General features: G+C 42.0%; 2 protein-coding genes across 3 annotated transcripts; both read left to right on the top strand.

Moving 5' to 3' along the window:
• The first annotated feature begins 8,376 nt into the window (after positions 1-8,376).
• Positions 8,377-16,618, top strand: SNRPB2 (small nuclear ribonucleoprotein polypeptide B2). Of its 2 annotated transcripts, none has more exons than XM_057423428.1 (7): positions 8,377-8,414; positions 8,618-8,705; positions 10,488-10,660; positions 12,576-12,716; positions 13,956-14,009; positions 15,611-15,699; positions 16,232-16,618. In XM_057423428.1, exons 2-7 carry the CDS (start codon positions 8,642-8,644, stop codon positions 16,389-16,391), a joined length of 681 nt encoding a protein of 226 aa, XP_057279411.1. In that variant the 5' UTR covers positions 8,377-8,414; positions 8,618-8,641; the 3' UTR covers positions 16,392-16,618. The 2 variants fall into 2 exon arrangements, with proteins under 2 accessions (XP_057279411.1, XP_057279410.1); XM_057423427.1 differs by lacking the exon at positions 8,377-8,414 and adding an exon at positions 8,465-8,540.
• Positions 16,619-18,118: 1,500 nt separating this feature from the next.
• On the top strand, positions 18,119-24,171 carry OTOR (otoraplin). Its single transcript, XM_057423455.1, has 4 exons — positions 18,119-19,518; positions 20,001-20,140; positions 20,735-20,845; positions 23,701-24,171. Exons 1-4 carry the CDS (start codon positions 19,395-19,397, stop codon positions 23,722-23,724), a joined length of 399 nt encoding a protein of 132 aa, XP_057279438.1. The 5' UTR covers positions 18,119-19,394; the 3' UTR covers positions 23,725-24,171.
• The last annotated feature ends 1,033 nt before the right edge of the window (positions 24,172-25,204 follow it).

Genomic DNA, 25,204 nt, shown 5'->3' with positions numbered 1-25,204 from the left:
TATCACTGCAGTCCCTAAAGACATCACGAGTGGTAGCGCAGGAGTTGGCCTCCTGTGCTTCTGTCACCTTGATGTTACTGCTTCATGAGCTAGACAAATTACTGTTAGAGCAGTAGTGTCTCCCTGTGCTGGAAATCACACCTTTGGCAGCAACACAGATGTACCTTCAGATAGCAACCACAAGATCACATTTTCACATTGAGCTGAAAACCGACTAACCTCAAAGTAAAGAAGTTGTGTCAGCTGAATGGGATTCTCCAGGATAAACCATCACTTCACACAGAATTAAGGAGGCAGCAGGAGGTGTATGGGAAAAGTTCATAGTTCCTCTGTCTCGCAAGAAAAAAACAAAACACCTTCTGTAGAAGTGCTTTTTCAGTGCTTGAAAATGTTCAAGTGTTTCATCCATTTTATGAAGAACAAAAAACCTTTTCTAAAAACTGAATTTATAAAAACACCCTTAAACAAAAGGGGGTTTTGTCACTACTAGTTCTCTCCTGCAAAATTATGACCAGCTCTATGGGAAATAATTGCCTTTTGGGCTGAAAACAGGACATTTTTATTTGATTTAGGATGTTGACTGCTTAATATTGTACAGCCTTACTTTGTAACCAGAAGTGCAGCGGGAAGGATTGTCTTAATCCACCTGCGCACTTCATTTTAAGCCAGCAGATTCATGTGTTCATATATTCAAGCACCTGTTCTCATTTCACTCTTTGGAGGTGGGAAATTTATTCATTCAGAGTCAAGATCTCATCTCAGAGAGCTGAGATTTATTTTTACATTACTGAAGGCAGGATGGTGTAAATCGTAGCTGAAACGGAGTCTTTTAGAAAGCCAGCGAGCGCAGAGCTGCTCCATGTGGAATTCTGATGGAGAGGAGATTGACGCTGCATTTGATGTCGTTCTTGACCTACAGCATTTGGTGATGTAGGGTGTTTATTTTAAAGGAATGGCACAGGAGAACCCTAATACTTGGAAAGGGCTCTACCACACTGAAGCTAAATGAGAAATAGGCACTGAAGGGCTCTCAGACTCCCAGCACGGCTGCAGACATAAGGCAGCACAACACAGGCAGTCATTTCCACAGCCAGCCAAGCTTTAGAAGCACTGAAAGAATTTATAGCCAGCTCGAGCCTACCAGATATGGCAGATTTACAGCCAATTCAAGTACCAGAGATGGTATGATTTACCAGCACCCCAGTGCCTGTTGTGACTGAGAACTAAATGATTTAAATCAATAAATGTTTAAAGGAATGAGACAATCAAAATAACTCACGAGCTTTATTAGTACCCATACGGGGAACTGGCAGAGTTCAACACAAGCCCAGGCAAAACTTGTTAGAGGAGCTTACTACTGCTGTTTGCCCAAACTACAGTAATTATTAACCATAAGACTAGTAATAAACAAGCTTATTTATGGCTTCATAGCTTGATGCTGGCATGGGTGTTAGCAATTTCAAGGCTCAGCTGGCTTGAGAAAGAAGTGTTTGGAAATCAAAGAACTTCTTTATGGAATCCTGTTGTTCATAGAGCCCCACACTTGATGCTGATGGTGAGCTGCCAGTAAGCGCCGTGGATACCCTAAGCTGGGCAGACCTCCCTCCTCAGGTAGGGCTGTTGTAACCAAATCTCTGCTCGAGATCCTCCTTCTAGGCAAATCTGTTTCCCTGTCAAGCCATGTTTTCAAGGGCAGGTTTGCTCCTCCATCCAGGACATGCTGTATTCCCTCCCCATCTGGGGAGAGGTTTCTTCAGCTCCACAGTGGTGCCACCAGCTATTTGAAACCACCATGCCCACCCACTGCCCTGCCTTCCAGCCCATGAATGCTGCTTAAAGCAAGTTAAGCTTCCTCCTCACCTCTTTGCTGCAGTGTATCTGGGCTGCTGCAGACATCACCTCCAACCTCCTATTGCCCAGCTGCTCCAAGCTCAGCGATACACGTAACATTCCCAGCACCCATCCTCACCTCCCTGCTCCCTCAGATGTCTGCAGTTTGCATCAGGACACATCCCTCCAAGGTGCCTGGCTGCTTAAGCTCAAGACCAGCACTGACCTGTGGCAACTTGACTGGCTCAGGCTGCCATGACACAAGGGCTGTGAGGAGCTTTGCCAGGGCTCCTCTTTGCTAAGGAGCTGTGTTTAGGCCCAGTCTGTGACCTCTGGTCCTTACCTGAGCTGCACAGCAACCGTGCCTGGCCAGGTACCTCACAGAGCACAAGCTGTACACTTGATCTCTGACCTTTCTTGTTGCTTCTGACCTGTCTGGTGGTCAGCAAGCGGCGGCTGAGCTGATGGATTTAGATCTGCTCTTTTTGCTCAGGTGCTGTGAGGCTGTGCCATGCTGGTGCAGCCTGTCTGACATGCTGGGCTCCTGGCTTGCCCTCCTTTATGGAACCACTTGCCCTTGCTGCTCCCTTACAGCATGATGTTACACCAAGTGCTGTTGGCTTCATGGATGACCCAGGCTGGTTTCTCTGGTCATGCTCTACAGCCAGTTCCTAGTTTGCTAGCTCTGCCCTGAACAGGGCTTCCCGCACCATGAGAGCCCACCCCTCCTGCACTCGGTGCCCATTGTGAGAGTATTGTACAGAGCACTGCTGCTCTCCTTTTACCCAGCATTGCAGCCAGGACACCACTGGTGGGCTGAGAACTCATGCACCAGGGAAACTCTGCAAGAGAAGCAGATGAAACTGGTTTGTATTGATGTGGGTGAAGATGTTCACACTGGGGGACTGGTGGTTTGTGAAATTCAAGAAAACAAGTGATGGAAACAACCAGGCAATTTTATACAACTCAGCAGGTAAGTCTTGATTTCATTATACTACAATGTATTAGGATTCAAAAGTATTGAATTTCAAACGCTCAGTGTAAGTCACATCGCTTACACTACATTAGAATGCTGATACCAGTAAAACTAATAAAGTTAACCCAGACTGAAAGCAAAAGGGAAGGAATGTGGCTATTCTTGCACAATCATAAATCAAACCAGTGCTATTCTCCCCAGCGAAGAGTTACAGCATGGACAGATGGCACTGCCACCAATTAGTACTAATAAAAGGACAACCCCCAGCACCCTGAACTAATTTGGAACCATCTGTATGGAATTAAAAGCACTACCCACATTTTCTCTTTTTCAGTATATTAACACACCAAAAACGAACTGGGAACTACCATGATGATAAATATAGCGAATAGAAGGAGTATGCCACCAAGGGCAGTGCTCAGCATACTTGTGATTTCAGAGAAGGTTTTGCCCCAAGGACTGAAGAAATGCAAGGCCCTAAAAGTGTCATCTGCTAAAGGTCTGGCATGTTTTCCAGGGTGCAGAGCTTTTCTTTCTGAGGTTGTTTTTTTTTTTTTGGGGGGGGGAGTGTGAAGGGAGGTGGTCTGTCACTGATGTTAATTGCAGGGGGTTTGTATTAATAGAGCAGTGATAGTTGCTGCCACCTAGTGAGCACTAAAATAAAAGAAACAGAGCTGAGATGAAAAAGCGAATAATTCACTGGTGAACTCGGCTGGCTTCCGTTGAACAAGCTCCTTGTGAGACCTGTGGAGTCATCCTCCAAGTTCTGCTGATTATTTTACTCTTATTTTTCTTCCTTAGCATGCTTGATAAAACACAAAGATGAAATACACTCATTTCACAGTTTATCACGCAATCACAGAATGGTTTGGGTTGGAAGGGACCTTAAAGCTCATCCAGGTCCAGCCCCCCCACACACCTTCCACTAGACCAGGTTGCTCCAAGCCAGGTCCAACCTGGCCTTGAACACTGCCAGGGATGGGGCAGCCACAGCTCCTCTGGGCAACCTGTGCCCGTGTCTCACCACCCTCACAGGGAAGAACTTCCTAATATCTATCTTACCTACCCTCTGTCAGTTTAAAGCCATCCCCCCTTGTCCTGTCACTATATGCCTTACAAAAAGTCCCTCACCAGATTTCTTGAAGGGCTACTTTAGGTCCTGGAAGGCTGATGTAAGGTAGCCCTGGAACCTTCTCTTCTCCAGGCTGAACAATGCTGGATATATATGCTGGATATATTATTCTAGATAAAAATAATTAAATATGAATGTCAAGTATCTAAAATTCAGTCCTAGTTTACTTAACAATGGTAATTTTTATTTTTATTTTTTTTTTAAGCAATGAAACTATTTTCTGTTGCCATAAACTAGAAGTCTATCCAGAGAAACAAAGCCATTTGTTCCTGTGGACTTGGTAAGAGAGAAAGGTGACTTGGTCAATAGAACAAGCAAACAGTTGTATTAATCATGATAGACTGATTTTCCTCTGAAACACTAGTAATAAATACGTGGTTGTGATGGTATACTCTTCCCTTGGCTGGTGAAGGTCCCTTGACTAAATTACATTGTCTACCTGAGAGGTCTGTCAGGCAGAGTATTCAATAATTAAAAGTTTAAACTGCCAATAATAAATGTCAGATGAATGCCTGGAGGTTCTTCTAGATCAAGCAGTACTACATTCAATCATCTTAGTGATTATCAAACAGCTTTATTAAAAGAACCACAGTACATTTTTCCCTTTCCATACAGTGTTTCTGCTTGCCTCTCTCCCTACCACTGGGTGTTTTATTGTCCCCCAATAGGGGTCAGCTGGGTCCTCTTCCTGAGCGGTTACAGTTAATTCAGGTGGTTCAAATGATGCTTTTCCAAGTGCTTCACCACACATTTGTCAATACTAAATTTCTCCTGCCATCATGTTGTCTGTTCACTTCGCTTTGTTAGTTTGCAAAGGTCGCGTATCCCGAGCCTGTGAACAATGATCTGTAAATCACTGCAGGCTCCTCAGATCCTTCTGGCAATTTACACTAGTGGAAGGTAGTCAGGACAACTGCCCAGCAACTGCTGAATTATAGGGCCCAATTTCTTTTCTTTTGCACCTTCTAATTGAATATAGATCCTGAAATGGTTCACCCTTCAAAGAACCTTTTCTGTCTTAAACATGAGGGTTCACATATACTGACATTGCCGGTGCTCACAGCACCGTTTTTGTGCTTCCTAGGGAATTTCCTTATTTTCTGCCATTTTGTTCACTTTGTCCATGTTCCAATGTTTAGGGAGGTATTATCGTGCTCCTTGAGACAGCAGAACACAGCAGTCAAACACTGAAGATCAACCCGGCCATATCACAAAGCATTCACAGAATCACAGAATAGTTAGGGTTGGCAAGGACCTTAAGATCATCCAGTTCCAACCCCCCTGCCTTGGGCAGGGACACCTCACACTAAACCATGTCACCCAAGGCTCTGTCCAGCCTGGCCTTGAACACCACCAGGGATGGAGCATTCACAACTTCCCTGGGCAACCCATTCCAGTGCCTCACCACCCTCATAGTAAAGAACTTCCTCCTCATATCCAATCTAAACTTCCTCTGTTTAAGTTTTAACCCATTACACCTTGTCCCATCAGTACATTCCCTAATGAAGAGTCCCTCCCCAGCATCCTTATAGGCCCCCTTCAGATACTGGAAGGCTGCTATGAGGTCTCCACGCAGCCTTCTCTTCTCCAAGCTGAACAGCCCCAACTTCCTCAGCCTGTCTTCATACAGGAGGTGCTCCAGTCCCCTGATCATCCTCGTGGCCCTTCTCTGGACTTGTTCCAACAGTTCCATGTCCTTTTTATGTTGAGGACACCAGAACTGCACACAATACTCCAGGTGAGGTCTCACAAGAGCAGAGTAGAGGGGCAGGATCACCTCCTTTGACCTGCTGGTCACGCTCCTTTTGATGCAGCCCAGGATACGGTTGACTTTCTGGGCTGTGAGCGCACACTGGAGCCAGCTCATGTTCATTTTCTCATCAACCAACACCCCAAATCCTTCTCCACAGGGCTGTTCTGAATCTCTTCTCTGCCCAACCTGTAGCTCTGCCTGGGATTGCTCTGACCCAGGTGTAGGATCTTGCACTTGAGTGGTTAAACTTCATGAGGTTGGCATCAGCCCACCTCACAAGCATGTCAAGGTCCCTCTGGATGGCATTCCTTCCCTCCAGCGTATCAACCGAACCACACAGCTTGGTGTCATCAGCAAATTAAACTTACTTGTGTCTGTATAATGTCATAATGAAAATGTCATACTTGTGTCTGTATAATGAAAAGCATATGATTTTCATTACACACACAGGTGAGGTGATAACATTTCTATACCGATAAATTAAAATAACTTTACTTATCCTATGACATTAATACAGGAAGATACCAACTGTGAAAAGCATCAGGCATCATGTGTATGTGGACCAAATCAATGCTGTGAGGATTGCAGAGGGGTGTGAAGCTTCCCCTACAGGCAGCTCCTGCATGTGCTCCTGTTCTAGTTTGGAGAATTGCATCGTATTTAGAAAAGGAAGGCAAAGGAAAACCCCTCAGTGTTCATTACAGGTTTCATAACAAACAACAGCAACAATAATGAAATGCTAGGTTTCCTTGACCTGAGCAAAGGGCAGGAAGATGGAAGAGCAATTGCAAGAAAGGTATTTTCAAGAACCCTGTGCCCTTTGTTTTGTTTCTCCAGCACTGTTTGACAACCTGTGATGAAGGAGCTACCTGTTCAAGCCGGAAGCATGTTCCCAGCCTGTTATATTGGTGATAAATTATAACTGCTTCCTAAGTTGCTATGGGCACTCTTGCTAAGAAACTTGAAGTAATTTTTGCAATACTTCAAGCTTTCAGACTTTAACAAATGACTGTTTGAGGGAATATGAGAGCACTGCACCTCTCTGTTAGGGGATTAAGAAAACAAAAGTAATCCAAATAAACCTTGGGGAGGAGAAGGGGGAAGCCAAGCTGAAGAATGAATGTCACTTCTATTGAACTGGCAGGCAGACTGTGAAATCCCACCTGAGGAGCAGGCAAGACACAGCTTTTCTGCTTTACTGCATTCAAATCCTGCAAGAATAAATCAGCTGTGCTTAAAGTGACACAGAGCAAGCATGAGTGCTGCATGCTGTGCTGGATCAATTACTGAAGCCATGAATTCCTCTTCACTTTGTGTCAGGGTAAGGTTTTTCAGTGCGTTTCTTTAACATGTCTTCTCTGTGAACAGCTGAAGGGCTTTATTTTGAAAATCATTTACGTGCTGTAAATGTCAGTAGTTTTGATTCTGTGAGAAAAACTCCCTTAGCTATGCTCACTCAGTAACAAGTAAGTAGTTTTTGAGCACTGTTACTAAATTATGAACTTACATGGACTACACTGATCAATGCATAATATAGCACAGTCAGTGTTTCTGAAAAATGGTGGTTTAATGCATTGCTCGTGCTTGGATTTCAAAGTTAAACTTTATCATGATAAGTACTTCTACAACAGTAAACCAAGGAAAATAATTAGCCCCCTAAAACTTGCCTGGAACTGCTGCCTATCCCGTTTTAAATCTGGGGCATGTATGTATTGCATATGGCATCACACTGGCACATCATTCCCCCCCATTCCATGCAATGTTACAAACAGCTGAGGAGCTCGCTCTTCTCTTCCACCAGTAAGTAACATCTCAATGAACAGCTTTTTATCCATTTATTCATGTTCAACGCACTTTCATCCATGTTGTTCTTTTTAGGCTTCCTAAACACAAGATTTTCTTTTTACTCAAACCAACCCTAGAATCTGGAAGTAATGGTTTTCTCCCTGAAATGCAACTGAACTGAGAACTCTCTAACATTCCTGCTTTTACAAAGCAAGATCTTATTGATTATATTCTCTTTTTGCTATGTTACCAGGTTAAACCCTCACAGCTCCAAACTGGTTCCGAAAAAGCCTCATAATTATTCATAGAAAAGAAGGTATGCAGCCCGCAAAATTATTCCAAAAATTCAAGGGCCACAAGCTCAGTCTCTGCTGTTTATTTACCCTGAGCTGCCACTACCACAGGGATCCTGAAATACACTGCCCTCTCAGCATCATACGTAAACCCAAACCCTAGCTAATGAATGTCTATGGGCATTTTGAAGTTACTGCTTCCCTTCATTCTCCACAAGTTGCTGTGTCAGCTGCGGTGACAAAAATGAAGCTGTCTGGTACCGGGCAGAGCCGAAGCCTGGGGCAGGAAACCCCCATCTCGGGCAGTTCCAAGCCCCGTTGTGATTCCCGAAGAGCCCCGACTATAATCCCCTGCCCCCCTCACCGCGGGGATGATCCAGAGGGAAACGGAGCTCCCCGAAGCGCTTCACCGGCCTCCACTGAGGCAGCGAACAGAGGGAGCTCGGGGCGCCGAGACCGCCGCTAACCCGTACGGCTAGCGGCAACACAGCGGCTGTTACTGCGCAGGCGTTGCCGGGCATCGGCGCTCGGCACTCGGCACATCGATCGCTGCGGGAGCGGCTTTGCCGCCTGCGTCGCCGTTACGCGGGGCGGGAGGGGACGGGACAGGACAGGAGAGGCCGGCCGCCATCGCGGCGGGAAGAGGTAAGCGGTGTAGGGTTCTCGGGCTGCTGGGAGGAAGAAAGGAGGATGTGGGGTACGGCGGGATGCCGCGGGGCTGCCTTCAGAGCGCCCGTCCCGCCGTCCTTGGGACCGGCCCGCGCGGGGAGGGTGGATATGGAGCGTGCATGTGGCCCAAGCCGCACCTCGGCTGCCAGTAACGGGTCCCACGTGTGCTCTGCCCGCAGGCAGGTGTGCAGCCGCCGCCGAGGATGGACATCAGGCCGAACCACACCATCTACATCAACAACATCAACGATAAGATTAAGAAAGAAGGTATGGGGCCCGTGACTCATCTCTGGGAAGCACCAGGCACTCCGGCAGTGAGGTGCCGGGCAGGCGGCGGGTGTGAACCGAGCTTTCAGCAAACGGCTGCTTCCATCGAAGCTGCGGCTAAAGTCAGAAAATGCAGCACAACTTTTAGGCTGCTTGTAAGCAGAGACCTTGTTTCTAAGGCAGCTTCTCGTTGCCTCCCTGCTGCATTTGTGTAACTAACTGCACAGGCCAGGTTTGCTTCTCAGTGAATGACCAATGAGAATATCTGATGGATGCTAATAGGGGTGTTGGCATGTGTTTTGGTGGCCTTTGCAGTCCCCTCTTGCTGTGGTGTGGGGACATCTGTGAGCTCCTCATTTGTTCAATCCTACGCAGAAGTGGTGGACATGGCATGGGCAAGCCTGCTTTGTGTTCTTGCATTGGAGATGCTGCCTTGCAGTTGGTGCAGTGCACTCCAGGGAGATGGCTTCGTGCCGAGGAACTTCAGCACTTCACAGTGTGCTGGAAATAAAATTCTTGCCCTTACCTGGCTGTGTCTTCAGTGTGTAGAACCACCCACTTTATGCTTATGCTTAGTTTACAATCTAAGGTGATTGTGGGTACAGTCACAGTAGTTTATTTGTTACTGTTTGTGAGCAGAGTGCTGGAATCAAATTAGCACTACTTAAGCATTGCTTCAGGAAGCTCTGAAAGTGCAAACAGCTTTACTGGGAAATTATTTCTTAACTTGGCAAGATGGTTTTACTAAGTAACTTAGGGCTTTGTTCTTTGTAGCATGTTAAGCGTCCTATAAACTAGAATGTCTCCTTTATGACTCAGTGGGCTTATACTTTTTAAATAGAGGGTTTCCAATTACTTATGAAGCTTACAGATTTGATTTTTTAAATACAGGTTTAGAAGTTATTTTTAAGGAAAGTGTTTCAATAAAAAAGCTTAAAAATAGAGCAGTTTGGTTGGTCAGGAGCAGCTGGAGGAAGTGACAGTGGGCTGGTATTACCAGCTAATTATTACACGTTACTATTGGTAATAGGGGTTATAACCAGTAAATAAGAGAGTGTTCGTATGTTGCTGAAGTATTTCAAATGCTAAGATTTGTGAGGTAGAATGATTACACAATACAGATCATTTATTTATGATTCTATGGTTTAGTTTGATTGGGTAAGATTAAGGTTTTATTTGGTGTGTAGTCAGGTGATTTTAAATAATGAAAATAAATCCATTGCAGCTGTAAGGTACAGTGGGCTCATACAAGAACACACTCGGATACAGACTGAAAAAACACTTCATGTGTGTGAGAGAACTGGTTAAACAGTTACAAACAAAATTTCCAAATTAAATTAGCCTTAAAGTAGTTATTATTTTGCTGTGGTCTCAAGTCATACCTCTTTAGTACTGCATGTTATGGTATTGATTTTCTGATCAGCCTTTCATGGCTGTCATACATCATGCTTGAATATGTGAGTGTGTGTACATATATGTACATGAAAAAAAATATATATATACTCTTGTGTAATTGTTACTCTTAGAATGTAGAATGGACGGCAGTACAGCTTTTTCACTGCATTAATATTTGAGATGTGAAACCAAGTGTTATACGCTAACTTACAAAAACTGGGCAAATAAACTTGGACTCATGCAACAGTTTAGACAAAACTCGCGTAACGTATCGCTGTGTGAGCTAAAGCTGCCAAAAAACATTGCTGAAGGACAGCAAACTCTGTGGAGGTGGACACTTCCATGTAACCTGTTATAATCTAATTTTTTTTTTCATATGGTCAACAGAACTGAAGAGGTCTCTGTATGCGTTATTCTCACAGTTTGGCCATGTGGTTGACATTGTGGCTTTAAAGACTATGAAGATGAGAGGACAGGCTTTTGTTATATTTAAAGAACTTGGATCATCTACCAATGCTTTGAGACAACTACAAGGCTTTCCATTTTATGGAAAGCCAATGGTAAGTTATTTCGTTAGCTTTTTGAAGATTAAAGAAGTGCTGTGCTATGATACCAGGGTGGTGAGGCACTGGAACAGTGTGAAAGAATTTATCAAAGAAGTGATAAATGCTCTATCCCTGGCAGTGCTCAAGGCCAGGTTGGACAGAACCTTGGATGACGTGGTCTAGGGGGCTGGAACTAGGTGGTCTTAAGGTCCTTTCCAACCCAAACCATTTCTGTGATTGTATGATAAATTGTTTTGGCACTTATGCCTTGCGTGTTAACCATCATTGTGTACTTGTACTGTTATTCAGTCGTGTCCTGTCTTGTCTTGATGAATACATGCAACCTAGAGGGATGCTGGAGAGGCTGTAATTAAAACAAAGGGGTTAAACTTTGCATTTAGGTTTCCTAAATGATGGCTGCATGTTTTTCTTTGCCAGATTAAAGCTGTGAACATCTTAAATACTTACATTTTATTTATCATGATAATGATCATGATAAAACATTTATTTTGTTGAACCAATCAAATTAATTCAGTAATATTATTAAATAACAAATAATTAATTAATACTAAAAAATAAAATAATGAAACTCTAAGCATCCAATCTACAGTAAGCTTGGTTACTATTTCATTTGTAATAAATAGAATATAATGCTTCCTTTTTGAGGTAACAGTGAGTAGGGTGAAAGAAGTTTTACTTTCCAGATGTGACCAGTGATTTATTTTTGTGAATCAATGGCTAGTTCAGTGTGTGTATGCATCACATCACCAAACCAAGTAACTGAATTTCAGTATAACTTGAGTGAAGCAAATTCACTGGTGGTTGATAGAATGTGATTTAATAATGTACTTGGTAACGTGTAGAATAGCGCAAGGATTGACATGTCATTGTTGCCTGCTTGGATAACTAGGCATCTTTTAACTCTGCAACTATTTGTGAGGCATAACGATACATGAAGTGTATATTACTGCTGGCTTTCAGATCATGGCTTTGATCATTTAGGAGAGCACAGACAGTTTGTGTTGCTGAGCCACAAGTTTTTTTTCATTAACACTTTCAGATTCCCCACTAAAATCCTTGATGAGGACTTGTGCAAGCTCAGTTCTGTCATTTACCCTTATCGAGGTTTGAACTCAGTAAAACGCAATAGGAAATAAAAAGATTAAGGCTTTATAACCTTTCAGGTGTACATCCCTCTGAAAATTGCCTGCAGCGTGCATGCTTTGTCTAAGCAAAAAGCATTTTAAAAAATACCTTCAACTACTGTATAATTTTGTATTAAGTCTCACAGTCTCTGACAGTAAAAGTAATAGGATTGTGTGTGTATGTAATACTGCACATGAGTATACTCATAGCTGCCTCTGCATTCCCCGACTACTGCATTGGGCAGCCTCTGTCAGAAAACCAGCACCAATGTGCTGCTGACACGATCTATGCAACTGGTTTGGACTAAGGCATGTACTCGCCTCTTTATTTAAGATGTCTGAGTTTTGCTGAACTCTGAGATCTGAGAAATCACTGTAAAGTTTTAACCCTTAAAATGGGGTTAAAAAGTCCTCCTAGGGTTTTTAATAGAAGATAGTTCAAATTTTGTCACATCCTCACATCACTTCTTACATCTCTTACCTTGACAGGTGCTAAAAAAACACTGTTAGATGAATTGAGTTCTGATTTCAGTGAGTTAAAATTAGTAATTTCCATCTTAAGGGGTTTTTTGAGTTCCATAGTTATGTTCAGAATTAATCATGAGGATTAGATACTCTAAGCATATCTACAGTTTATAGCAATATTTTTAATAATATAAGAAATTTTGGGGAAAAAAATGTAAATGCACAGAATGCAGTTAACGAAAATGGTATAAAATAATCAGTATCGTTAACTGCATATGTCTTGTTCTGTTTTGTTTGTGGTGTTTTTCCTTTTTTAAAAGCGGATTCAGTATGCAAAAACAGACTCTGATATCATCTCTAAAATGCGTGGTACTTTTGCTGATAAGGAAAAAAGGAAGGAAAAGAAGAAGGCCAAATCTCTGGAGCAGTCAGCAAATGCACCAAATAAAAAGATTATCCAGGTAAGCTGCTTCTTTGGTTAAAAAAGAAAAACATGCAGGGTAATTATTTTAATTTAATTTTTTTCTCTTATGTGTTGTTTTGTTTTGGGTTTTTTTTGTTGGTTTTTTTTTTTTTAGGACTAAGTATTGTCTTCTGGTACATCTCAATTCCCTAAGTTGTGGTCTATTGATATCTAGTACTCTTGTGCACTCATTAAAAGTTAAGGAGAGGCAGCTGATGATAGTCTTTCCTGCTGTTTATTCCCCCCTCCTTTCCTATTACTAGATGAAAATAAAGATGTAGGGCAAAGGTACAATAAACCAAAAGAGGAGCTAACCTCTTTATAGAAGAGGTAAAAAAGGAGGGCTGTGTACTTCTTTAATACCAGCTTCAAGTACTCAAACAGCTTTTCCCTTCAGTATTTTAGTGCCCTGTTTGCTCTATAAGCCCTGAATGGTAAATGGGAACAAGATAACTATCATAGAATCATAGAAAGGTCAGAGTTGGAAAGGACCCTGTGATCATCTAGTTCCAGCTCCCCTGCCATGGGCAGTTTAATGAAGAGGGATTGGCTTGAAATATATCTCCACTAAGGGTTGGCCTGGCCTAAACTAATAACATTTAGTAATTTATGTGCTGAAGTATAGCAGAAAATAGTCAGGCACAGAGTTTGAATATTGTGTTACTTAACTGCCTTTCCTGTTAAGTCACAAACTGGTATCGAGAAGAGATAAGAGTGTTCATAGAAAGCAACATTTTCTAGATAGAATTTTTCAGGTTTTATTAAAAAGTCAAATCATAATATAGAAATCTCTTAAGAAGAAATATCTACTAGTAGCTAGTAGTAATAGTAATGGCTTCAGTTCTCCTTGCTAAAACAGAGTCTGTGCTGGAAACACCTATTTTTCTCTTGTTAGGTATGTCCTGTCTAGGCCTTCATTTCCAAAACTACTTACTTCCTGTCTATTAAAAATATTATAATGTGGAGAAATAGTGATTTTCTGTATCTGATGACTTGGCCATTACTTATATCAGCTACTACTGATGGTTTGTTTATTTTGATTACCTGGCTTTAGAGTCCAGCAAAATTCATGAACTATATGTTTACTGTCAGGAATCTCATAAACAACAAACATTCCTTGGATTGTGGCTTAAAAAAACCTTAACATACTTCTTGAGTTGTTCAGAAACATGGTGATATGTGCTTATATATTTCTAACTGAACACCTTTGTAAAACTATTTTGTACTTATTCACTAGGGGGCAACACAGAATTCAGCCAGTGCCCCAGGGACTGCAGCACAGAATCAGCAGGTAATGCTTTTTGTGTGTGTGTGAATAAGAGCACTAATGTGTAAAATTATTTTATTCTCAATCAGTAATAGTTTTACACAAACTCGGGAATCTATTTTACAGCTTTCTTTTTGTTCTGAGACATTTGCCTACCAGCCAAATCATAGCAAATAGGCAAAAGAAATTCCACTTTTACTGCCTCTGGCTGACATAAAATAAGAACCTGCAGTTTCTAATTATTATACAGAAAACTGCATTATTAACAAATCCCACTTAATTCTTAAAATTTGGACTGTCCTTAGTATCAGTTGAAGGATACTTAGGTTTGGGGTTTTCTTTGTTGTTAAATTCCCTTTCAATTATTTTGTTCTAGTAGTACAAAGGAAGGAAGAATGCACAGGGTGCCAGAATATCTATATAAAAGCTTCCTTTCAGGAGTTTGAGGGTCCTCTGCTCACTTGTTTCTTACAAGTGTCTTATTTTCCAAAGGATTGAGTAGAGATGTAGCAACAACTCCCTCTGCTTCACTCATCTTGTCTGCTGAGTGACCTTCTAAATGATTGACATGTGTTAGAAGTAGAGGTAGTAAAGAGGCAAGATGTGCACTAGAGCAAATATTATGGAAGAGTATCTTTGCCTGCCCTGCATCTCTTTCTTGAATACTGTCATTGAGAAGTGCATGCATAATCCACAGGGGAAACATCTTGCTTCCAGTCTGGGTTTTCATCTGGATATTATTTGTACCAAGGCATAATATGTGTATGTCAGTTTGCATCAAAGCACAACCCTGAGTAGGTTATTTGTTTGAAGTTCAGAAGTTTATTTTCTAATGGCACTGCCTGGAACACTTCCATCAGCTGAAGGAAATTATTGTGCTGAAGCATTAACTTTGGCACTGTTATCAGAACGTTTGAAGTTGTGGTGTCCTGTTTCTTTTTATTTTTGTAATCTCCTCGATGACTTGGGGAGATTCTAGTCTTTCAGTTCAGTGTCAGCAAACTGACTACTCAGCCTTGTGTCTGGTGGGCTGCTATGTATTCATGTTAGCAGGCAAATCTCTCAAAGACTCTAGGACTTTAAATCTAATGGGGTTTCTAATTAATAAATTCAAATAGAGCACTGTAGTAAAACCATATGGGTTTTGTGGGCTTCAGTTGCCAAAAAACATTCAGTATTTCAGGACTACTGCAGGTGAGCAGGGTATTTATCGTGGCATTTATCCCACTGCTCTTTTGGAAGGATGCAAGTCTTTCAGAGGTTCTTCTGCTGCCATGCAGGTGTCTTGGACAGCACTACAGCCAGAACTTGGGCACCTGGGTCCCACCCTTGACAGTGCTGAGAGTACTGCAGTATCAGCTGTTGACAGTCTAAATGTGACATCTAAGACACTGTGGTACTATGATTTTTGTGGAAATAAGAGCCTCTGCAAATGAGTATATCCTTGTAACAGAACCAAGGGGCTCTGTCTGCATATTGCATGAAGGTACACTGAAGTCCAGCAAGCAGTGTTATGAGCAATACTTACGGATATGAGAGCCTTGGTTCAAATAATCATGGAGACAGATGCAGAGGAACAGATAGTTGTGTGTAATCTTCTGAGCTTTGATCTTCTATTGTTGCAGGTGCCTGACAACCCACCCAACTATATCCTTTTCCTTAATAACTTGCCTGAGGAAACAAATGAGATGATGCTGTCCATGTTATTCAATCAGTAAGTTTTGAATAAAAGCACTTCTTCGAATTTTTACCTGTATGCTTTTTCTCAGTTGACAAGCTGACTTTTTAGAAGTAAGAGTTTCTTCTGAAGGTATTTCGGTTCTTTGTCTTACTGCCAGGTTTACAGATGTCAGTTCTGATGACTTTGTTCAGAAAGCAAATCTGATTTTTTATTTATTTTTTTTTTTTTGTAGCTGGTTTTGATTGTGTAAGTTATCTGCCATCAGTCTGCACTAGATTTAATCTGGCGACTGCAATATTAAAGACTTTACAACAGCAGGAGCAGTTTTAAAACTAGCTTTAGTTGCTTCCGTATGCGCACAAGACTGATTAAATTGCTTCCAGATAATGATCCTTAATTGAGGCATGGTTCTAAGACTGGACATGTAAAACCCTTCAATTTAAGACTTTCACTAATAGTTAACTATTATACTAGGAGATGCTTACGATAAGGTCTTACAGCTACTGATAAGAGATGTATTATCAAACTAGGAAATATTATCTGACTCTTTGATCTTATTTTAAAGGTTTCCTGGATTCAAAGAGGTTCGCTTAGTGCCTGGGCGCCACGACATTGCATTTGTGGAGTTTGAAAATGAGAATCAAGCAGGAGCTGCTCGAGATGCTCTCCAGGGATTCAAGATTACTCCATCTCATGCCATGAAAATCACTTATGCAAAGAAATAACCGGATGCTCCTATAAAGGAATTGTGTAGATAGTTGTTTTTTTTTTTTAATGCAGTGATACTTTACTCTGTTTGTAAGTTTATTGTTCTCTGCAAAAACTTAAGACTTGTGTACGATTGCCACAACAGCCAGGAGAGACGTTGGATTTCCACAGGTCTACTGGATAGTAAATGTTTGCGTTGAAATACTGATTTTTATAAAATAAATGAAGTTTATGCTGTTCTCAAGCCATGTTGTTCCTCAAATCTGTCTTACTATTGATCTGTTAGGCTTGCATGGCTTACTCAGTATATAGGCTTAACTACTTTTAAGGTGACACTCATTTCTCAGAAGTAAGTGCTGGAAAAATAGCTGTCTCTGCAGAGCAAAATGCGTGAGCAGGAATGCTAAATGCCACCATATTGAGAATAAACGCAATACTCAATCTTCAGCCTCATTACCAAGGGGGCAGCTGCTTTTCAGCAACAATAATTTTGCCACTTGAGAAAAACAGCTTATCATTAGTAGACTCTTTTTTTTCTAGGTGTGGGTAGAAATTGATCACAGCACTCCTTGACAGCAGTGTTGTTTAACTTGGTTTTGTCTTCATAATGTTGGCTGGTAGTAGAAACCAACAAAGAAAAAGTTCATCTGTTGTTTTCCCTTCTGCACTTTCCAGCTCATTAATGTTTTAGGATGAGCTCTCTGGCTCCTTACAAAGACAACACAGATGAGCCTGATGGTCTGTTTCTAGACAGGTTTTTCAAAATACATATCCTAATGCTTCTGGGTTTGTTGAGGGGTTTTTTGTTTTGTTTTGTTTTGTTTTTTAATTGCTTGGTTGATTTGGGGTGTTCTTTGGGTTTTTTTTCTCCATATGTCAAAAACCTTTACAGGCCTTGTGTAACATGAAATACACCAACTGACCAAGAAGGCAAATGGTGTCCTGGGCTGCACTGAGAAGAGCACAGGGAGCAGGTTAAAGGAGGTGAACCTCCCCCTCTAATCTGCCTGGGTGAGGCCTCACCTGGAGTATTGTGTACAGGTCTGGGCTCCCTGGTACAAGGGAAACATGGAGTTCCAGTGTATGGCTACTAAAATTACTAAGGATCTGGATCATCTCTCATACGAGGAAAGGCTGAGGGGGCTGGGCTTGTCCAGTGCAGAGAAGGCTCAGGGGGGATTTGATTAGTGTGTATAAATAGCTGAAGGGAGGGTGTGAACTGGATGGGACCAGATTCTTCTGGGTGGTATCAGGCAATAGGATGAAAGGCAATGGGCATCATCAACTAATAAAAACTTCAAGCAAGCACGATAGCTTTTATATAAAATCTTGGTATACTTCGTAGTTCTGGCACAGTCATTTCATTTCTGAGCAAGTACTATATGATCTTTAAATATAAAACTAGCTCCATAAACCACCTTTTTTGCACAAGACCTGAAAAATCAAAATCTCATCTGCTCCTAGAGTACATTTCAGGATGCTGCCCCTTCCACAGTCATCTCAATTACTGTCCTGCATATATTTTTCATTCTTTTTAGTGGGTTTTTGGGGGTGTTTTGTTTGTTGTGGTTTTTTTTTTTTTGGGGGGGGGGATTTCACAAGTATTCTAATAATAAGTGAGAATGGTTTCCATGTTCTTGTAAGGGAGCAAAAGTGACTGTTATTCCATCATGAACCTTAATTTTTTTTTTTTTTTTTTACAGTCATACTTTCATAGGTATTATGCTGTCCTTGCATCCCATTAGTCTGTGTACATGAGACTGCCATTGCATACCACTGATCTTCCCCTGTACTCCCTTGGAAGAAGCGTTTGTGTGGAGCTGTCTGCAGAGGAGGTTAGACACTGCATGAGGGAGGCTGGAGGAAGGAGTAATGGGCTGAAAGATCAGAGAAGATTGTAGTGAAGTCAGCTGTAATAGAAAGGTGATGCTAGAAATTGCAAGATGCTCTTTCTTTTAAAGAGTGTGGGATTTCTCATAGCACTTGACAGCTGCTTCTGTTCTGCTGAGAACTGAAAGCTGGTACAGCCAGCAGCTTTTTGGGCTGCCTTGTGAATCAGAATGGAAGCACTGGTACTCTGGAGTGCCATTTGGGGAATCTCCAAGTGTGCTTTTGGTCACTTTTAAGGATTGATTCAGACCAACCTTCTGTAACTCAACAGCAGTGATGTGCATTGCTTACAGTGCAGTAACTCTAGCAGTGGTTCCTTGTGTGCATTTTTTATTCTAATTAAAATACTCTCTACAAGTCTTGCCTCACATAAGTTAGGACAAGGTTTTGGGAAGTTAGATGAATTCTAGATGTCCTCTCCAAGGTGTAAAGAGGGCCTTTTAAGTCAGCCTGTGGCACTGTATGTTGTCCAGCATCTTGCATCTGCAAACTCTCCACTGAGCTCAGTGAAATGTCTGCTGTCCTGGCTTGACCTCTGTGTTTTGCTCTCATGTCTCCCCGTGGAAGGGATCTTGCCTAGACAAGTATGTAGTGCTTGGCCTCCTGCATTTCAAATTTAAATTGCTGACCTGCAAAGCCTTTTTACTGGGTTTCAACTCCCTAATGCTCTGCTTACATTTGCAATTGGTTTGTTTGCATCCATGCAGACAAGGGAATCTCTGCCACAGGGTTAACAGTCCAGTGAAGATTACACCTGTCAGTAAGCATTTGTGAAAATGAGTATCTTGAGGATTTGGAAGGATGTAATTTCCTTTGCTGCTTACCAGGGTCTGACTTAATTCTCAAACTTGGCTTAAGATTAAGACTATGGACAACTACAGGAAGGCTTAAAACATTTAAGTAATACAGTTGCTGATTGAAATGTTAATGCACAATGGCTCTGGGAGGGGATTCAGTTTTGTGATTGGACCCTGAGGTCTTCCTCCTGCCTGCAGCTGCTCTGGTGGGGCGGAATGTCACCACAGCCCCTTCCCATTGGCCTGGTGTGTTTGTCCAGGTGTCTGCCTCTTCCATAAAAGACAGATTGCTGGATCCCGTGTGCATTCTGCAATCACTGCAGCAAAAAAAAAATGACACAAAGTGTCTATTTGGTTGTTTTACTTCTGTGTCTTGGATTAATGTATCCTCTTGTAACTGGGATTTTTATGGACAAGCTTGCCAGCCAGAAGCTGTGTGCTGATGATGACTGTGTCTGTAAGTAATTTTGCTTTACTTTTGAGGACAAAGCAGTCTCAAAAATGACTGTGGAGGTTGGATGCAGTAGTCCGAGGGAAAACTATGGTTAACAGTTATTTAACTATGTTATGTTTGCATTGTTTAGTCTACTTTAAAAGCAGAGTGGTAGGGTTTATTAAATGCAGTTTTGCTGCAAAAAGGGCTCTGTAGAGGGCATTTTTCACTCAGGTGTAAGGTAAGTGTAAAGAGAAGGATTTTAACTTCCGCTGTCATGAAATGGCACATTTTTAAGCCGCTACTTTGCTTATTGGAGAACAGAAAAATGAACAGAAAAGTATCTTGAAGACTTTTATTAATTTCAGGAAAACCTACTTTTACCTGTAGAAATAGCTTTACATGTGCACACAAGAACACACACATACTTACAGTTCTCTCTCTAAAAGTATATATGTTTTTAAATTTGTCCATCTCATTCTTTTTTTATGTTTTTTTTTTCCTAGACACCATTTCCCTTGCGAGAGCAAAAGAGGATTATAATGCTCCAGACTGCAGATTCATTAATATCAAAAAAGGGCAGTTGATTTATGTTTACTCAAAACTAGTAAAAGAAAAAGACTCCGGAGAATTCTGGGCTGGAAGTGTAAGAGGAGATTCTTGTGTATATGAACAAACCAGAAATAGATTAACATGTATTTCTGTCAAGAAATGGATTCTAATGCTGAGCGATTGTGGGTTTTAAAGCAGCAACTTAGTCTTCAAAGGGAATGTTTAAAATTAAAGTGATTGAGGAGTCTTGAGGGATTTGGGGGGGGAGGGGGGGATGTTTGTTTTTTTAATGAAATATCTTCAATAGCTATATGGTAATTATGAGCTGAACCTTAACAGAAGGGCTCCACAGTTCCTTTCTGTAGCAGCTGAAACTATGGAGGAAAAAGCTTTTATCACAGTTGGTCATAAAACTTTTAAATTTAAGGGAAGCAAAGATAAATATTAGCTGTACTGATTAAAAAAAAAAAGATAAACTATAGATGGCATTAATTTCCTTCAAAAAATGCATGCCTGGATCAGAACTTTTGTTAATGGTTCCTTTAATGTGCTAGCTAATTGGAACCTAGAAAATCTAAAACCAGAGTAAGAAACACTATTAGTAACTGCCTTTGACTAAATTATGAACTAGCTCAAACCAGATGAGGACTGTTTTAAGGTACCTAATTATACATCTCCTTGCTTGAAGGTTTATGGAGAACAGTATGAAGACCATATGGGGACAGTTGGTTATTTCCCTAGCAGTTTAGTCTCAGAGCAACATGTCTATCAAGAAGCAAATAAGACTGTTCCTACAACGGTAAGGAATTTGCAAAAGCCCAGCTGGCTACATAATTATACTTGGCTGTGTAATGCTAATTCGCTGTAAAAACAAATCATAATGGTGGCAGATGATTGTAGCGTATCACAGATGCTTAGGGATCCACTTTTTGGGCCTTTATACAGGCAAATAGCCTCAGTAAAATCCCTAACATAAGCTCTGACATTGCAGATGTTACAAATGCTGCATTAAGGCCTTGATCCTTTTAGAGTGCCTATTGCCTGGAATAGTATTCGTTCAAGGCCACGTAAGTTTTACCCAAAACTTTCTTGTTTAGAATTTGGATATTGTGGCATACTTCAGTAACATATACAACTGCTCTATTAATTGTATATATAGATGGACACTGTTATATAGAACTTCTGATTTACTGAAAGCACACTTGTTTTCTCCTAACACAGTTACTGGTATGTTAGAAAGCTGAATTAAAAGACTTTTGGAAACACATTAGTGTTCTGTAAGTAGACTATTTCTGAAAGGATGATCACCCCTCATTATATCCAGTAGCGTCTTGTGCACCAGACAATTTGTAGTCTGAAACACTTCGTAGAGGAGTGGAAGAGGGAGGGTCCTTTCTCAGAGGCTGGTATGGTTTGGCTTACAATCAATGCGTACTGGTAGCTTATTTCTATGCTTCAAAAGAAATTGAGTGGTAGGTTTACAGCGATTACCTTCATCAATATTGAATATTTACCCATTTTGAAGCATATGGCAAAATATGATTAGTGTGTCAATCTTAAAATCGTATCTGGAGTCTTTAATACTAGGATTAAAGATTATGAGATGGGTTTCATTAACACAGAGGAAGTAAGTGAAAGGAAGAATTTTGTTTTCATGTTAATAGTCACTAGGATTTGTGTTATAATGTATCGGGGAAGCTTTGTTTGAGGAAATGCGAATCTTGGATAAGTGATTGCTTTTCTTGACATGACATTAGGTTATTCTGAATTTGGCCCAGAAGCATTGCAGCAATTAATCACTGAACATGAAAGAATGACTAAAATATGTTTCTAAGCTCTTTTCTGTACCATACGACAGGCAGCAGCTGCGTGACAAGCTGGACTGGAAGCAGAAGTAGGTTAAAGCGATAGCTTAGCCTGCAGGCTGAATTGGAGTCCAGAATGGGCTGCTGTCAGGCTGCAATGCAGGACTTTAACTGGAAAGTCATTTTCTTTCACCAAACTAGTGACAGACTTTCACAGTTGTTCCGCCCTTCACATTCTCGCTATGTGGGAACTTTACAATGGAAACAAAGGGTAATTCATGTACAGCCTTTTTTTGTTCTACTGCTCTCAGCTGTATGTTGCAAGTGTGACCCTAAGGATCTCACATTTAAAACAGCCTACAGTGTGTCTTGACCAGTCTGTGTATGGGCATCCTGCCTGCTCCAGAAATATCCCTTAAATGTGCTGTTTTATGCAGAGCTGCTGTTGCACACACCACCACAGATGCCTCTAATACCACCACCTTTCCATCTGCAAATCAGAAGCCAATCTCTTCCTTGCAGCTCTGTAACCTTCCCCCAAGCCACCAGCAATCATTTTCCTCTGCTTTCCCGGCCTTGCACCGGTAAAGCCCAATGCTGGTGTTATGATAGGTTCTCTTGGGAAGGGGCTGCCATTTAGAATCATAGAATCATAGAATAGTTAGGGTTGGAAAGGAGGGGATCCGATGATGGCCAAAGCTTAATGACTGATGAGATGCAGCACCTGCCCTTGATTGAAGCACTGTGTGGCAGACAAAAAGCATTGAAAGAATGACCAATAGGGAGTTGGATGGGGAAGGTATTAGGAAGAGCACCTGCTGCACTGAAAGAGAACATAAGCTTGGGGGTCTCCAAGTGTCTCTGGCCTTTGTTTTGTTTTTCCCCCAAAAGTCATTTTCACTGTTGAAGTAAATGTACACCATTAGCTACAGAACCTGCAAGTAAACACTTCTGTCTGTGACCTTCTCTCAGCATCCTTTTGTGAAGCACCAGGCAACCCATGCCACTTGGTTGCTGTTTGAGCAATAATCTTAGGACATTTCTTTTTTCCCCTCTGTGCTGCTGCTTCTGAACCACTGAATCACACTGAATACAATAGACCCAACACAATAGACTGTATGTATTACAGAGCAGTGTTGGATTGCCTGCCTTCTCTCGATTGCTTAGAATTGGCCATTTGCTGGCTTAGATGAGTACTTTCATTACCAGTAAGCATCTGTTCTGGAACAGCTCCCTGTCTTTGCTTCCAGTGGATAGCTATATGCAGTGGTCTGATGTAAATGTACAGTTTGAGCACTCCATGTAATAATTCCCTGCAACAGAATCAAGACCTACATAGCCATGTAAGATAATAGCAGAAAGTCAGGTCAGAGCAATATGCTGTGGAAGTCTATGCCACGCTGGAAGTTTTCAAGCAGAATATTGGCATTTATTTTCTAGTCACATTTCTCTGTAGCAAGTGGATTGCATAGTCTCAGTCTGTTTAAGGCATCCTTTCATGTGTGATTAGAAGCTGTTTAAGGATAAAGAGTTATACATGACTAATAAATCCAGGCATGGATGTGGAAATACAAAAATTAGAGGAATCATTTGAAATAAGAGAGAAGTTGGTATTGCCTAATTCACTTTAAAAACCTATGGCAAGAACAAATCAACCCAGCTACACAAAAGGAATCAAAAGACAAAAAAAACCCATTTTCTTTTCCATAATACTGTGAGACTATTATGGTGTACTTTGAATATATTATACTGTATTCTGCGTTTACATCTACTGTACCTTTGGGGGGTGAAAAGGGAATGCTAATCCTTCAGTAATCTCAACACATCTTTCCTTTTACCTCTATTTCAGGACATTGATTTCTTCTGTGAATAGCGCTGACAGTGTTTGGGTAATCTGTCGGCTGCTGCCAGGGAGAGCTGCCAGGGAGAAACCTGGACACCCTCCCTGAGCACAGAGCCCTTCCTGTGATAGATGTTTGAGAAGCAAGTAATCTTTCTTCAAAACAAGGAAGTTTTCATTTAAAGGGAGTGATTTAGGACGGGGAAATAGTCCTACACGGGATTTGTTCTTTAGAGATTTTTTCACCTGCATATACTTTGTTACTTGTTAATAAAGCTAATAGCCTTTGAGTTGCTGTCTGTGTGGTATAAATATGCTGTGTGTGGGATCCTGACCTGCATGTTCCTGCCATAACTTTACACTATGCTTTAGATCTGAGTGATACCTTCCTTGGGTGACCCATCTGTGACACTGGAATAAATCATCTTTGTTGCAAGAGCTATCCAACAAGTGAGAAATCACCAGTAACTAAGTATGGCCTTTAACAGTGTGTCAGAAAGAGCATCTCACCCATCTTGTGTGCTGGTGCAGGGCAGGTTCAAGCAGGCACCATAGCTCAGAGGGGTGGGCTGGAGTAAGGCTGGGGATGGCACCCACCCAGCACCTACTCCAGCTTGAAGGCAGTTCTATACCCACTTGCTCCCCTATCCTGCTGTTCCCTCTCTGGCTCCAACAGTCAGAGCCAGCACTGGGATGCCCGGAGAGCCGCACTGACTGAATGGGGTGCATTAGCAGACGTAATTTCTTTACGGACAAGCACGTTTCTGCAGCCGCAGAGCAGAGGGAGTCACCCTGCCTCAGAAACAAGCCCGACGCCACTCCCAGCGTACCCTCACATCCGCCGGCCATCAGACCGCCAGCCGCGCCTCAGCCAGCGGAGAACCTTCCAGAAGGGCGGGACCGAGCGCCCGACAGCCAATCAGGATCAGGCATTCTCCCCCCGCCAAGGGCCTGGGCAAGGGTACCTGAGGCAGGATGGCGGCAGGGGTGGTGCTCACGGGGTGGTCATGGCCGATCCGGGGGGGTGCTTTGTCCCCAGCTGTCTCCGCTTGGATTGGGTGGGGGGGGTGGTGTTTGGGCCGCTGGGCTGAGCCTCCCTCTCCCTGAAGCGGGAGGTTGTGTAACTCAGTGTTAAACGTGCCTAAGGGTGAAAGTGGCGGTGGTGGTGGTGACAGCGCTGAGCCTCTGTGCCAGTTTTACCCCAAAAGGTGAGTTCTGGTAAAACTTAATGATTCTGGCGAGGCTGATTGACAGAATGTTGTAGGACTAGATAAAGATCTCTGGTAGGGTGGTCTATGAGCAAACAGTTACTTTTTAATAAAAAAAAATGTGATTTGTTTGTTCCTGTGGCACAGCTTTCCAATATGAGGTGTTTGCAATTGTGTGCGTTCTTTTTAGGTGGGCCTGCTGCTTCATGGAGATGCACCCTACACCTGGCTGTATGTTAGGAGCTGAGAGAACCAGGGTAGTGTGTGCAGCAGTAGGTGTTTGAAGACAACACAACAAAAACCAT

The sequence above is a fragment of the Pezoporus wallicus genome, unplaced genomic scaffold (assembly GCF_028554395.1).
Source record: "Pezoporus wallicus isolate ANWC-B61680 ecotype Strahan unplaced genomic scaffold, APGP_CSIRO_Pwel_v1 contig_4191, whole genome shotgun sequence".
Taxonomy (NCBI): Eukaryota; Metazoa; Chordata; class Aves; order Psittaciformes; family Psittacidae; genus Pezoporus; species Pezoporus wallicus.
Note: the sequence above shows the minus strand (reverse complement) of the source record. Positions and strands in the feature narration are given on the sequence as shown.

Bases quoted from the DNA above. Each gene is read 5' to 3' on its own strand.
- SNRPB2 (XM_057423428.1), top strand. From the start codon at position 8,642: ATGGACATCAGGCCGAACCACACCATCTACATCAACAACATCAACGAT. The intron at 10,661-12,575 runs GTAAGTTATTTC...CTTTTTTAAAAG, and splicing joins CATTTTATGGAAAGCCAATG to CGGATTCAGTATGCAAAAAC. The intron at 12,717-13,955 runs GTAAGCTGCTTC...CTTATTCACTAG, and splicing joins CAAATAAAAAGATTATCCAG to GGGGCAACACAGAATTCAGC.
- OTOR (XM_057423455.1), top strand. From the start codon at position 19,395: ATGACACAAAGTGTCTATTTGGTTGTTTTACTTCTGTGTCTTGGATTA. The intron at 19,519-20,000 runs GTAAGTAATTTT...TTTTTTTCCTAG, and splicing joins TGCTGATGATGACTGTGTCT to ACACCATTTCCCTTGCGAGA. The intron at 20,141-20,734 runs GTAAGAGGAGAT...CCTTGCTTGAAG, and splicing joins GAGAATTCTGGGCTGGAAGT to GTTTATGGAGAACAGTATGA.